This window comes from Pocillopora damicornis, chromosome 11 (assembly GCF_964200805.1).
Source record: "Pocillopora damicornis chromosome 11, jaPocDami1.2, whole genome shotgun sequence".
Lineage (NCBI taxonomy): Eukaryota > Metazoa > Cnidaria > Anthozoa > Scleractinia > Pocilloporidae > Pocillopora > Pocillopora damicornis.
The window spans coordinates 11,253,946-11,268,584 of record NC_142680.1 but is presented as its reverse complement, the minus strand read 5'-3'; the positions used below and the strand labels follow the sequence as shown (position 1 = coordinate 11,268,584).

The 14,639-nt window shown below is 37.4% G+C and overlaps 3 protein-coding genes across 5 annotated transcripts in view; 1 reads left to right on the top strand and 2 right to left on the bottom strand.

Moving 5' to 3' along the window:
- Positions 1-14,639, top strand: part of LOC149037509 (endoplasmic reticulum metallopeptidase 1-like) — a 68,275-nt gene that overhangs the window by 44,386 nt on the left and 9,250 nt on the right. The window lies entirely within an intron of this gene.
- Positions 2,621-6,917, bottom strand: LOC149037512 (intraflagellar transport protein 25 homolog). Of its 3 annotated transcripts, none has more exons than XM_089187820.1 (5): positions 6,596-6,914; positions 5,529-5,635; positions 3,879-3,947; positions 3,448-3,491; positions 2,621-3,181 (listed from the first exon to the last, which is right to left on the bottom strand). In XM_089187820.1, exons 1-5 carry the CDS (start codon positions 6,769-6,771, stop codon positions 3,077-3,079), a joined length of 501 nt encoding a protein of 166 aa, XP_089043946.1. In that variant the 5' UTR covers positions 6,772-6,914; the 3' UTR covers positions 2,621-3,076. The 3 variants fall into 3 exon arrangements, with proteins under 3 accessions (XP_089043946.1, XP_089043948.1, XP_089043947.1); XM_089187822.1 differs by lacking the exon at positions 6,596-6,914 and adding an exon at positions 6,317-6,380; XM_089187821.1 differs by lacking the exon at positions 3,879-3,947 and having other exon boundaries at positions 2,992-3,181; positions 6,596-6,917.
- On the bottom strand, positions 7,235-14,559 carry LOC149037511 (uncharacterized). Its single transcript, XM_089187792.1, has 5 exons — positions 14,286-14,559; positions 12,451-12,494; positions 10,721-10,879; positions 9,588-9,774; positions 7,235-8,880 (listed from the first exon to the last, which is right to left on the bottom strand). The coding sequence occupies exons 1-5, from the start codon at positions 14,305-14,307 to the stop codon at positions 7,823-7,825; spliced, it is 1,470 nt and encodes a 489-aa protein (XP_089043918.1). The 5' UTR covers positions 14,308-14,559; the 3' UTR covers positions 7,235-7,822.

The following is a 14,639-nucleotide window of genomic DNA, read 5'->3' as shown; positions in this document are numbered from 1 at the left end:
CGCTCCTCGTCCTTTTGCAATTAAGACAACACAGCAGCGACACAAGCTGTACTAGGGTCAGTTAATAGTAAGAATGGAAGGTCAAATCTTGGGAATGCTAGTACTGGACCTTCACAGAGGACTTGTTTCAGAGTATCGTAAAAGATTTTCATAGTCAATGGACCACAGAAAGCTGGAAGAGAGGGGTTTCAAGTGTAGCAAAATCTGGTATGAACTTTCTATTGTAACCTAACGTTCTCAGAAAAACATTCAGCTTGGAAACACGGCTGGGTGGTGACCAGGACTTCACTGCTGAAACCTTCTCGAGGTCTGTGGACACTCCTTGCGCCGACTAGTTATGGCCAACAAAGGGTGCCTTTGGTGGTAGGATACAGCTTTTTACCCTCTCTGAAAGCGTCCTGGATATTTTCTGTTGAATTCATTGAGTTAAAATCTCGGAATTTGGCAAATGATTAGGAACGATAACTTTATATCGGTACTATCATTAAAGCACATCGCGGAAAGTTTTGTTAACACATTATTAGTTTACAATTCGTGAACCATCTCTGTAATCTGCTTGGATACTTTCTTTTGAATTAATTGAGTTACACCCTCGGAATTTAATCATTAATTAAAAATGATAACAAGCACAAGTGAAGCACATTTCAAACTTTCCATACGATTTTAGGAAACTACACTTAATTAAATGCTGATTCTCGATAAAATGGCCTGGCATAACTCGTTCATCATTTGATTACCTCGTAGCCCCAAAAACCTGGCTTATGACTCTGGAGGTACCGAATTGATGCATTTGATACACAAGGCACCCTTTATGGGGGAAGGTTAGAATAAAATTGCTTCACTTCCGTAGACTGTACCCGGTTTACAGATGTAATTGAACAAAAAATTCCTATTTTTTTGTATTGAGAAGCATAGAAATGTGGGTAATATGCTTCTGCTTTATTTAATTGTAATGGGTTTCTCTTAATGTAACACGTATCCATTACTGGAATTTCCTCTCTAACCCGCGCGCAAATAATCAAATTTTGTCATAATTTAAGTGTGAGAAGATAAGAAGTGTTGCAGATTTCTTTTTCCAGATTGAGTTCAGGTGAGGAGACCAGTAAACTAGCTGATGTCATATGCTTCTCCTGAATCTTTAATTTTATCGCCCAGGTTTTTTTACAAAGCCTCTTTTACATCTGTGTGCCAGCTAATGATTAAAATCGCAGTGAATAGGTATGCCATATTTCAGCAGTTTTTTTTAATATTCCATCTTTAGTTTCTGGTATTTTCTATTTTAAAATTTGTAAATGGCATTGCTTTTTCATCTTTGAAAATAGGCACTACACATTTCCTTAACCAAAATCTGAATCATTAAGTTAACTTAATTTAAATTAGTTTGAAACTTCATTCTACACAAGAACACTTTCCTGGAGTATAACGTTATATTTATTTTCCGTCTTTCTCGCACATATGATTACAACATGTGTCTTAAAATGGGGATTTCATTATATTGTAATGATTAGAATAAACTTATGCTTTCAAATGTAAAAAAAGCGTGATGATACTTGCGATACCGCTGCAGTGCTCTACCAACTGAGCTAACAAGCGAACTGGGAGCCGGTCACTGTGTTGGTTCCAAATAAACCCGTGAAGTAGTGAATAAACGGCTGTGAGTATATGAAAGTCATATATTTGAACTGCGCTGGCACTGCACCGGTATCGCAGAGGTCATGGGTTCAAATCTCGTACAGGCCTGAATTTTTTTCAAGCCTTCTTTTCACTACTGCTTAAGTAGTGTTCATTACTGCGAAGATCGCTTTCATATCCACGTCTTCATCCACAGTTCAAATATATGACTTTCATATACTCACAGCCGCTTAAAAAGATTGTTTGGTATGGCCGTTGTTCGTGTTAATCTTTGTAGGCAAAAAGCTACTGAAGGCACTGAAGTTCAATCTTTATGTACACAAGGCACCCTCAGGGTGGAAGACTAAGGTATTCTTGGACAACAATTTTGAAACTCCTTTTTTCTTCTTTTTCTCCGCTCACGTTGCGTGTATTCGATATTCCGACACGTGCGTCGTTTTAGTCCGCTCTTTAGTCTTGCGTTCAATTGAAACAGAGTTCACATTACTTTTGGTTGTTATTTGATAACAATAAAACTGTCCATCCTTTTCCTTAAACAAAGTTGCGTTTTCATCCCAATAAATCCATCATTACTCTTTAAATGTACATAGAAGTTTTAATCTATAACAAATTGTAGGTGACAAATTTTCTTTTTAAAATGAAATTCTTTACGAATGTCGCTAAAAAAGTTGGAATTAAATTAATTTATTCCTCTCGGCCCTCCAGCGCGATGCTTTTAGAACGAGGAATGCATTTCGCGCGGTGCTTTTAGAACGACGAATAGACTTGCTGTTACATTCCTGGTAGAGTGCGGAACTTTTAAGCAACTCCTTTGATAACCAGAAAATAACTGACTTTCAGAGTTTGGCCCATTGCTGCGGGACTGTTAATAGTCTATTTCCCATAGTGACAGTTCTCTTAGCTTTAACCTTCTCTTTAATAATAAATAAATATACCAAGGTATTCCCTTTTCCCTAAAGTGGACACAATTATTACAACTATGTTGTCCAAGAAAAGGGTTTATTATTTCGCTTTCTCTTTTCGCCTTATTTTCTTGGTCTGTTTATTTTTTACCCCCTAAATAAATACCTGAATTGTTGTAAGGAATCGTTAGGATGAAGGTCACAGTAATACTGTCTAATAACTAATAATCATGTCTCTACACATGGGGAAAATGTAACATACTTAAAGTTCTCAATGATAATAATAAAAAACTGAAGAAACTTTTATATTTGTCAAGTGGGGGGGAGGGGGGGGGCAGTTGGTGAGGGGACCTACATTTAATACTAAGTGTTAAACCAAGTTTTCCCAGAGGACAGTGACAAAAAGGTTTTACATTACACCCATATAGAACTGTAACCAGAAGTCAACACCCTTCTACTAAGAGATAACTATAATTATTTGCTTCACTCATGTACATGTATTTACTTATATTCACAACTTGTCTGAATGTGGAGACTGAAGTTCAGTGCACAGCTGTGCCATCAACACTGACATTATGAATGGAAACAAAATGGTCAAATCCACTTTTGATAAGAAATCTTAGATGACATGCTGATGTAACAGGAACCTACAAAGGAAAAAACATACAAATAATATCAAAATGTAACAGCCCTACATTCACAATTAGGAGTGAATATTTGTATTTTTATACACTGATCAATTCTAAGTTTCAACAAGTCTCCCCCCCCCCCCCCCCAGGAACCCATGGCATTCAACTGAAAGTGCACATCTTTCCATCAGAACACACACATGGTTCAGAATGCCGGATACATATATTTTAGACCTGAAACACCATTGAAGCAGGATTCAATTTGCTGAATTCTAAATACTTACCTTGATCTCATCTCTCTGCATCTGACCCTCTAAATGTTCATACTCTGTCACAGATAACAATTACACATTATTAATAAATTGCATGTATGTTTCATTGAATTTGTCAGTCTTAAATTCTACAGTCAACCACACTCTGCAATCAGTCAGGCCTGGGCCATGTCAATGTGCATTGTACTGTACTGTCGGTGATCAAAATCAGAGGATTATTTGACTGAATGTCCTTGCTTAAACTTGTTTTAATTATTTTGTTATCATGTTCATCATTTTTTCCTAATTAAATTTTCAAAGTAAAGTCAGGCTATCAATTGTATCATAAATGGTAGCCTTACTTTACATTTTGAGACAAATGCTTTAAAAAAAAAACCATTTACCTCTTATTAACCAGGATGAACAACAACATTTTCTATAACATATCTATGGCTTCTTTTTACCTTTGTCCACAAGAGGTTCAAAGTCTACTGGTTCTGTTTTTGTGCTTTTCTCAATGCAGAGGCTTTTAACTGCAAATAAAAATTTATATGTGCTACAAAACCTTGAAGCTCCTGGTCTCTAATGAGCTGGTAACCCACATGTACCTGACTCCTCATGAAGTCTTTTCTCAATTTTTTACATCACATTAAAAAAAAAAAAAATACGTCTAATTTTTCACAATGTGGCACAAAAACAATGATGTAGCCCCTGTGATAAAACACAGGCATGCATAGCATGCAAGAGTTATTTTTTTGGCACGGTGGGTTGAGATTGGACACTTTGCATACCTAATGTTTTCATTTTTGTGACAGGAAAAGAGCATAACTTTCAAAAGAACAAAAAAATATTGCATTACTTCACCATAAGGGAAAGAAAAAAATAATCCAATTTAGCTGAACTCACACAGGTAGTTTTTGGTCTGTTGTTTCTATGGTATAATACTTCTAAGCAAAAATAGAATGCAGCGGTGCCATGCTTATACTGTTGTCTCCTTAACACCCATTGTTTGATTTCGTCACACAATACAATCTATTCTTCATTAAAGAGAGAGCGCGTTGCATGGCAAGAGACCAAATAATGGTTGCGAAAGGGACTATGCTTTCTACTGTTCCACTACCAGAAAGAATATCAAAATTATTTGTCTAAAGTTAGTTGCCGTAAAAATATCATTCTATGTAATTTTATAGCAAAAAGCAAACTGAAACTCTGTTGGACAATAATGCTGTTACTATAAATAATGAAATACAGGTTATTTACATGGAAATGACACAAGATTGAGCAAAGTCTAATGTGGCAAAATGGAATTTGATGGGTGGTACAATTCAAGCATGTGAAACATTGCCTACTGTTAATGTAGAGCAATGATTGGGCATGTTCTGATTAGATTTTGGACGTTGTTTTCATGGTATGTGTTTGGCATGTGCATTGTAAGTAAAGGAGCAGAAAAGACACCTTTTAACTTTAAAAAATGATGCAAAAAGTTAAATGGAAACCTTTCATATCACAAGAAGTCTTGACCTTTTGATGAGGATCTTGCGAAGGCCACAAACCATTGCCCTTATCAAATGAGCCCAAAATATTTGATTAATGTCATTATTTGCGCACAGCCCCCTAATTCCATGACATCATTTGTGCATTTTAAGTAAAGGAGCGGAAAAGACACCTTTTAACTTTAAAAAATGATGCAAAAAGTTAAATGGAAACCTTTCATATCACAAGAAGTCTTGACCTTTTGATGAGGATCTTGCGAAGGCCACAAACCATTGCCCTTATCAAATGAGCCCAAAATATTTGATTAATGTCATTATTTGCGCACAGCCCCCTAATTCCATGACATCATTTGCAAGAAAAGTTATGATTGGTACAAGATATCAAAATGTTGTGATATGATTGGTGTAAGATATATACCCCAATGCAGCAATCTGATTGATGTGAGATACATAACATACCCTAATGCTGGGATCTGATTGGTGCAAGCAACATACCATTCCACTCGCTAACATAGATATATTTTGTTATGAAAAAAAAAAAACTCAAAAACCATTAAATTGATAATGCCCATGTTACATTACACTAAACACAATTTCAAGATCTTCCACCATCATCCTCACCATTTGAAGATAGGAATTTTATATTTCCAATGCTCATTAATGCACTAAAGGTGATGATGAATTCTTGAGGAAACATTCCAGTTGTTGGCCAGAAAGTATCAAGGCTTCTATGGAGCAAAATAAAAAGACAATTAGTTCTGTTTTGGCTGATCAGGATGCAGCCACAGGAGTCACTGATGGTAAAATTTGAGACTCGCAGATTACAAAGACCCTTGTTTGAAAATGCAAGAGTGTGACTATATATAATTTAAGCTGCTTCACATGACCTCTCACTTTGGCTGTAAGACTTCTAGATGGGAACTTGAGTTGATTCTAAACAAGCTTTTTAGCCATAAACAATTGATGGCTCATGATCTTAAAGGTATCATTCATCAACCTTTGCCTTAGAGTTTTCCATTTACTTATTACTGAAATGTACTATAATAAAGTAAAACCCTGCTAACTTGAAACCCAAACTAACTCAAAGAAGATCCAATTTTCCCTGGATTTGACCCTAACTTTTTCTGTCATTGGTAAAATTTCCACACGGCCCCATACTGTTGTAAAACAAATCTGTTTTCCCAATGGCAGTGTATAGTTTTAGTCATTGTTTTCTCTATCCAAGAACTGAATGCATAATGTAGTATGGAGCTGTGTGGAAATTGTACCCTGTCATTAGATATCAGCTAAATTAAACCATTTTCTGTTTCCCTTTGGAGTTTGAGTTTGCAGTAGTTTTCAACTTTTGTGTGACATTACCAAGTACAGATAAAAGCAAGCATCTGCAAATATTGCGTTACTCCTCATACCTTTCTTTCCTTAAATCTTGCTTTTTAAGAATAAACAGATCATACACATTCAAGAGGGCCACGGGTTACCATGACAACTACTATCGCAAAAATGTTCACGATAGTACATGTAGAATGATTAGGTCATAGCAATTCCAAAAAGTATAGCATTACTGGGTTTCAGATAAATTGGAAGTGGCCTTGAAATATCTTAATTGTCCTTATCAAAACCTCAATTAACTTTGCTTGTTTGAAATTTGAAATGTTTGGCAAGATCTTCACCGAACGTAAAATACTTACCCATCAATGATATTTTCTGGTGGATGATTTTCATCAAATGATGTAGCAAGGGCAATAGTTGCTCCAGCACTACTTAAAGCCACGTCAAACATGTTTTTAGTGCTATTTTCTGAGGAGAAAAACCCTCGGTTTGATGGATTGTTTGCGAACGATGAGGTCCCTCCCAGAGGTGCCATATCTGGGCCAATTTCTGCTATTTGTTTGCTTTTGCTATCATCACCTGTAAAAAGGTTTGTTGAACTTGTGAGCGAATTAAGTATCGTATTACGTCATATCGCACCCAAAGGCTATATATCTAGGCCAAGGTTGGAAAAGGTCTTTTATGAACAACTACGCCGAGAAAACGGTTTTGTCAAATAGAGTCCCGATTTCATCATATGCATCCCAAAGGTTATATATTTAGGCCAAACGATGTACTAGCATTTGGCATGCAACTGAAGAAAATAATAATAATAATAATAATAATAATAATAATAATAATACGGGACTTAAGTCGAAAATAGTTCAACGAAACTATTTTTTTTTTGCCGCAGTTGACAATATCCATCACTTGAACAAGGGAGGGATAATAATGTTCGTTAACTATTTTAATACTTCAGTAACATTATCTTTAATCGAGATTTATTACTTTCTTGCAACTTATTATAATTATTTGCTGTTTATTGCAAACCTGATTCTAAGGAAACACAATTCTGGCAACAAAAAATTGAGACATCACCTCAAGGCCAGGTTATCACTAGGAAAGAAAAGTTGGAAGATGTTGAGTTTCCTTTTATTTTGCTTCCAGCCTTTTTAAATAAACCACTGACACTGTGTTACGCCACTCGCTTTCCCGCTAACAATCGCATGATTTAAAGCTAAAAAAACAAAACCGTCGGCTACAGCAAAAGTAAAAAAACTGTCAACAAGTAAAGCGCATTACAATATGCTTCCACTTGTTACAGTTTCAAACCAAACAAGCTACAATCTTGGACGCAACTGTTGAGATACTTGGCCACATTTCCACTTATTAAGGTACAACAGTTCACTTTTTCAACCTCCCCCCCCCTTACGGGTTTCCCCATTTCAAGGTTGTTAACATTGTCGTGCAGTGAAAACAAAGCCTGGTGGATCGCAAACCCTAAGAAACACCATTGAGTAGAAGGATAGGGAATAAATACTTCTTATCCGTTTTCAAGTACTATAGACACTAGCGAAAAAATCATGTATGAAATGTGTTTGTCACAATTAGTTTTGTCCAAGATTGTTGCTGCAGATATATTTACGTAAGACAACTTTTTTACCCGCAATGTACTTCTCACACTTGAACAAATTAACAGCAGGTAAAACGAAGAACATTCCTTTCTGCAAGTGGCGGTTTTCATCGGGATCTCCTAAAATAAGTGGTGCAGGGACAAGGGGCTTTGTGAGGTATGTTATCAAAACACAGACCATCCCTTTCTCAATTTCATGACCGTGAAGAGTATCACGATTTCTGTCCACAATGCCAACAGAAAGAATCTCGCCATCAACGACATAGGCAACTGCGTCGCTCTCTTTCCCCACTGGTACTTGTTCCCGCTCAGCCACAACTCCCCTGCCTTCAAAATCATCAACCTGCCCATTTTGATTTCCACCAGCCCGACTACAACTACCATTCACTTGACAACGCCCAGCTCCACCTACCCGACTACCAACATCATACCCCTGATCATGCCCAACTCTGCGTGCCTGATTACTACCATTATCCACCTGCCCCCGTCCAGCTCTACCTGCCAGAGTCTGACCCTCATGTACTTGGTCACTTCCAGCTTTACCTGCCTGACTAACAGTGTCTACCACCTGCCCAAGGCCACTTCTGTCATCTAACTGTCCAGGCCCAGCTCCACCAGCCACCCTACCACATTCATCAACCTGGCCACTGCAAGCTCTACCCGCCCAACTACTACCATCATCCAGCTGCCCATGCCTAGCTCCACCTCCCCGACTACCATCCTCATCAACCTGTTCAGGCCCAGCTCTCTGTGCCACGACCTGATTGCTAGTTGTTGCATCACCCATACCATCCAACTGCTGTTCTTGTGCAATATCTGCCGGGACCTGATTGATGATTGTGGCACCACCCGCACCAGCCATCTGCTGTGGTTGTTCAGCACTACATTCCTGACTTTCATTAGCCTCATTCCCATCTTGTGATACTGGCTTCACACCCGTACAAACAACGGACATTGTGCCATTTTTGACGGAAACAGTTATGGACGGATCCTCTGGCTCGTCATCAATCGTGTGTTCACTGCCATGAAACTCTATAATGGAGACACAGATTTTTTTATTTAATCCTGATCACTCTTAGTAAAACAGAAAACTTTTAGTACATAGATCAAATGCATTAAACTACATGTGAAAGAACCCTCTGGCAGAAATTAAATACCGAAAAATATGCAAAGCAAATTTAAGAAGGTTCTAATATGTTAGTTACAGTCAAATTGTGATACACATTAAAATCAAAGAGTTTGAATTTGAGATTACAGCGATAGGGATACACATGTTTCACTATATAAATGAATTCTGCTATCAGTTTGTTAGCTTTTTCACAATAAACTCAAACAAATATTGAATGTATACTTAATGACACATCCCATCTTTTTTGGTAATCCCCCAGTCATCATCACCATCATTATGGTTATAATGATTAACAATCTCTCAGCCTAAATTGACAATAATGTCAAATACAATGAAAAATTTGGCCAGACTTCTTAGACTTCATGCTTATAATGATCTTACTGAGTAAAACGACTAGTGTTTTTTTACCTTGTATATTTATGAGGTTTTCTATTTCCTTAGGAAAACCATTTGGAAAATTTTGCCACAAACCATGTGTTATGACATGTTGCAAAAGAGCACAAGAAATTTTATTGGATCAGGATGGAAAGTTCTTTTGGGTGGAATGTACTGTTTTAATCATAAGATTATCAAGACAACGAATATAGTGGTGATTGTCAGTTGCACTTACCTTTGGAAAACTGTTTGTAAAGTCTTGTAGTCACAAGACCATATTTTGATGCATTTTGTTTGTTTTTTCCAACAAACTTTTGGCCAGCACCAGGTGTGCCATAAGTGTGTACAGATGTACCTTTACCATGTCTGTTGAAGTATAGAACAACAACATCCCAACCATGATGTTGGTATAAAACATTTGCCTGAAATTCAATCAACAAGAAATATGTCACTTACAGATATATGTATTAAAGATCCTAGAAAATTAGGAAAAGGTCTTAATTGGAGTAAAACTGAGAATTCCATAAATATTTTACATTTCACAGTATGGTTATCATCATTAGTATCATGATCATTACTTTGGTTTGAACTCGGTGGAACAAACCGCTTACAAACAAAGTCTATCACAGTGCACCGCTGGCTTTCAACATGGAACATGCATCATGGATCACAGGTGCAACATTTATAGAAATAGGTGTGTAATTTATTGTTATAAAATAACTGAAAAGTAAAGGAGGAATTATATTCAAAAATACTACGGTGATCATGTCATCTAATGGGCCATGCCCTCATGGCATCAGGTGACATGGATCATCCTCTTGCTAAGTATGTACAATTTATTACATGGCTTTGCATACACATGCAGCAGTTACCCATTCTGAATGTTAATATGGCCATATAAGTCACATAACAGCAAATTGCAGTCTGCCAAAAATGCAAATTACTTATCTCATATATCAGTGGTAATTAAGTGAGAGACATACAAGAGCAATTTGCATGCACAACAGGGTGCCACCTAGTATTAAAATGGATTTTTTTTATCATTAGACTCCCTGGTTATCAAAAGTCTTTTTCTTTCATTCCTACAGTCTGTTGGGAATTGACAAAGAAAGCGTTCATCAAGAAAAAAAAGGGGGGACATTATTATATACCAACAGTTTTTAAGGAGTCAAGCAGAGTAATCCACAAGCAAAGATATTAATTAAAAGGTATTGAATATAAGGCTAAGAGTGTGTTTAGAATTTTCACTCAGCTCACAGCTTTGATGAAGCATGCATGCATGCATGCATTGTTACATTAATTATGTAGGCTACATGCAGTTAAAGGATGAACATAACAAATCCACTTGTCATTCCTTGCAGTAATTACCCGATACTCCAAAAGTTTCCTTTGTTGAGTGACATGTGTTTTCTTTTTCTTGGCAAGTTTTTCCCAGTCAAAGGTTTTAATATTGATTTTGGCCCCACACCCTTCCACCTTGCAACGCTTGGCTGCATTGTAATTCTGGCCACCACATGTGTCGCATTTCTGAGATAGAATTGTGCAACAAAAACAGACAATTAAATTGTTGTCATACAACTGTTTATTAACTACTGTAACCTGATCTTTATAATTATAATAATTAAGAGCTTTAATTTTGGGTGAGCTTGCGACTTGGGGAGCTTCATTAACCTCATATGATCATGAGGGGCTTCCAGAGCTTCATAAAAAAATAGTTCAGAAACAAACTTATGACTTTAAGACTCTGATTTGGAATGTATTGCAGGAGAGCCACAATAATTATTAATATTATTAGGGATCAGGTGTGCTACAAATAGGATGCTACGCCTACAATTAGGCCCGGGGGGTTCTCCCATATATAAGCTATATAGGTATGTGCCGCTGTGAAGGGCAGGGTTTTTGAGCAGTTTAGTCTAGGATAGGGTATGGAAATCAGAGAATTTTGGTCTAGAATAGGGTATAATTTACCTGGAACCGTTCAATTTGCTAAGAAATGTCTGAATTAGGGTACGAATTTTTCGCATCTAGTCTAGCATAGGGTCGCAAAATGCAGCTGAACATGGTCTAGTATAGGGCAAGGGTATCAAAGTCCCAGCGGCACATCCCTACCCAAAAATATCTGGAGTACCCCCCGCCGGGCAATTAGGGAAGGAATCTTACTTGTAAACAGAATATTTGTTTTTGTTAGCAGCAAGGGGGGTTAAAGTGACAGTTTAGTGTGCCTAATAAATCATAAAAGAAAAACAAATGCAACTTTCACTAGCTTAATTACTTTAAAGATTGTCAACACTTAAGGTAATAAAAGCATTTTCAAGCATGGTTGTTGCTGAAGATGGATAGGGTCTTGACAAATTGCGAGCCAGCAAGGCATGTGAGCCATTTCAGTTAACTTTAATAATACTTTTGTTGGGGCAAATAGTTGTCTGGTTAACCTAAATAGTATTTAGGTTAGCCTACAATTAGCTTAGGTGGCTTGAGGTTAGCCTTTATTTATGGTTGGGGATTTCTGACTAGCATGGCTTTCACGGGTCATGAATAATGCGAACCGGCATGCAAGTCATTGTGGTTAGCCTACGTTAGCCTTTGGTTAGCCTAAAACAACACTCTGGTTAGCCTTAAAATTACTCTTGTTAGCCTATAGTTGGCTTATGTACCTTATGGTTAGCTTTTATTTTAGGACCAGGCAATTCTGGCTCGCATGCCTTGCTGGCTCGCATATTGTTCACACTCAGATGGATGTCTCCTGCATGAAATGTCCACATACCCTGTACATAAATTTGTACCATAATTGTCACAGGCACAGTGTACGTGTACAAAAATGGTTTAGGCTCTGTGAGTCGATTCATTTCTATTTTTTGTTGTTCAATCACAGAAAAGCCTCAAACATGAAAAAAAAAACTATGTTGTCCACAAATATACTAACTGACCTAATCAGTCACGATTAAACATGTGTCCATTACCATCTGATTTAATTGCATGTCTAAACTAATTAACCCAACTGTCTAAAAAAGGTGGGTGACATTTAAAATGTGGAGCAACCTTATTAATAGAAAATGATTCAATATGTAAAATTTGAAAGATTTTGCTGCATTTCTTACCTTGAATGGTCTTTTATTTGGCCTGACCACCTCTTCAGAGTTTACTTTTGAAAAATAAATACTTGTGTTTGCACTGTTTATTCACTTCAAAATACTTTTAAAGTTGAATTTGGCAACATATCTTTAGACTGCCACTTATAAACCAGTAGCCAGATTTGCAAGGGTTTTTTAGTGGGCTTATATCGGGGGAGGCTAATTACAGTTCAACTCTCTCTTAACGGACACCTCTATAAGATGGACACCTGGTGTTGCTCCCTGAATGCTGTTTTTGTTTTTTTCAGTCATTTACTGTACATTTGAACTATCTATAAGCTGGACACCTCTTGAGGACAGACAGCTGATGCATGTCCCGAAGGTGTCTGTCTTAGAGAGAGTTGACTCATGTATATCAAGGGGAAGGTGAGGTGGGGGGGGGGGGGGGGGAGAGCTAATACAAGCCACATAAAATCAGTTATAAAATCAGCTATATATGCTACCACTCTTATTTTTTTACAAACACTTGCCAGCATTCGTAGTAAATTCACAATGTAAAGAAGTTAACCTAAAAGTCTTGAATATGACTGAGCGACAAGTTCAGGTAATTTCCAGATAGTGCAGTCTTTGTCAGCTGATTGAGCTGGAGATGTGTGTTCGTGCAAAAAATCGCAACTATTGCCAAAAAAATGTAGGGAAAAAGCTAACAAAGCTCAAATTATCAGAATTGTCTGATAGCATATCATCCAGCTTTTGTTTGCAATTATTTGTTTTGTTTTTCCTGCAAAAGGGGAAGTAGAAAGAAGTTGAAAGTTATTTCGCATATGACTAAGCCATGTTAAAATTGTTTTCATAAAGAGTTGCCTCCTATGTTGATTTGTTGTACCTATAACAGAAACAATTAGATAATTCAGATCACCGCCTGCAAAGCAGCTCAGTAAATTTGAGCAGTGCTGCCATGTACTCGAGAAAAACAACACAGAAAGTGGCCATGCATGTGAATGGTAAAAAATACTTCATTCTGGTATATTCTCAAAGAGCTTGTTGTGCCCTTGTGAAGGCATCGTGGAAAACACTAACATGCGATCAGGCGGCCATTTTTCTTGGAGAGAGGGTATGATCACAGGTTAGGAACTAGCCTATATTCTCACTTGTTGGGTAACATCACAAGCATAATTATATGCCTCTGGTCACATACTTAGCTTCATTTAAGTTATCTGAACTGGTAAAACAAATTTGTTAAGTCATAAGGAAGCACTTGTGCATCAAACGTGGCGGTCGTAGCTGCACTTAAATAATTCAAGCTGTTCAAAGTAATCAACCACAATCTAAAGCTCTCAGCACAGTTGTTATAACTTGCAAAAATCAGATATGAGAAACAAGGATGGCGCCATAAGATTTAACACCATGTACAACAAATCTGAACAAACTGAGCGATTTCCGAGTACAAAATAAAGCCAACTACAGAATACGAGGTCATTTCTGTAGAAATAGATATCAGTGAATCCTTTAGCTCGTTGTATTAGGGAGTGAAGTGGCTCGGCGGCCAGGCGGAGTTAGTGTTTGTGATATAATGTGTATAAAAGTGTTAGTGCCTAGGTGGCTGGTTTGGCTCGGTAGTGACCTTGACATCCGAGCAGCAGAGTCAGTCGACCGATACATCAGTAAAGGTACCCCTTGCTATAGGCCTGCATTCTGTAGTTGCCTCAGGAGTTCTGACAAGCATGCATATTTATCAAGTTCTTTTTTACCGAATTTGTTCCACATCACGTACTCATGTCTCATGAAAATTCACAAGGACCACAAGTCTGAATTATTCATAACTTAGACTAAAATGAAAAAAAAAGAAGAAATATTCTTACCTTCCGAATCAGCAGACGCCATGAATAAAATATGTTAAGCTAATTTTCCCTGTAAGAAAGGCAACAGAGCGAACAAGTACAGAACCGAGGAAATCCGAAATGGCCCGCGAAAATTAGTTTGATCCATCTCTCATATCCAGTCTACCACTAGCTTCACGGCCATCACAATGTTGAATGATTATACTTCATTTTGTGTCATTTGAGAAGTTATGATAATCCTTCATTTGCAGTGGAGATCGTGTTGAAGTGAGGGGTTCAAAACATTTCAAAATCGATTGCCCCGGAGAATACTGGGCCGAGCTCCATGCTGAATATGCGCAGCTTGGTTTTAATTGCTGACAAGTAGCATACTCA

Bases quoted from the DNA above. Each gene is read 5' to 3' on its own strand.
- LOC149037512 (XM_089187820.1), bottom strand. From the start codon at position 6,771: ATGGCACCTCTGGGAGGGACCTCATCGTTCGCAAACAATCCATCAAAC. The intron at 3,948-5,528 runs GTGAGGATGATG...TTTTATTTGCAG, and splicing joins AAAATTCCTATCTTCAAATG to TTAAAAGCCTCTGCATTGAG. The intron at 3,492-3,878 runs GTAAAAAGAAGC...TATCTGTGACAG, and splicing joins TGAACCTCTTGTGGACAAAG to AGTATGAACATTTAGAGGGT.
- LOC149037511 (XM_089187792.1), bottom strand. From the start codon at position 14,307: ATGGCGTCTGCTGATTCGGAAG. The intron at 12,495-14,285 runs GTAAGAATATTT...ATTTTTCAAAAG, and splicing joins GGCGTCTGCTGATTCGGAAG to TAAACTCTGAAGAGGTGGTC. The intron at 8,881-9,587 runs GTAAGTGCAACT...TCTCCATTATAG, and splicing joins TTACAAACAGTTTTCCAAAG to AGTTTCATGGCAGTGAACAC.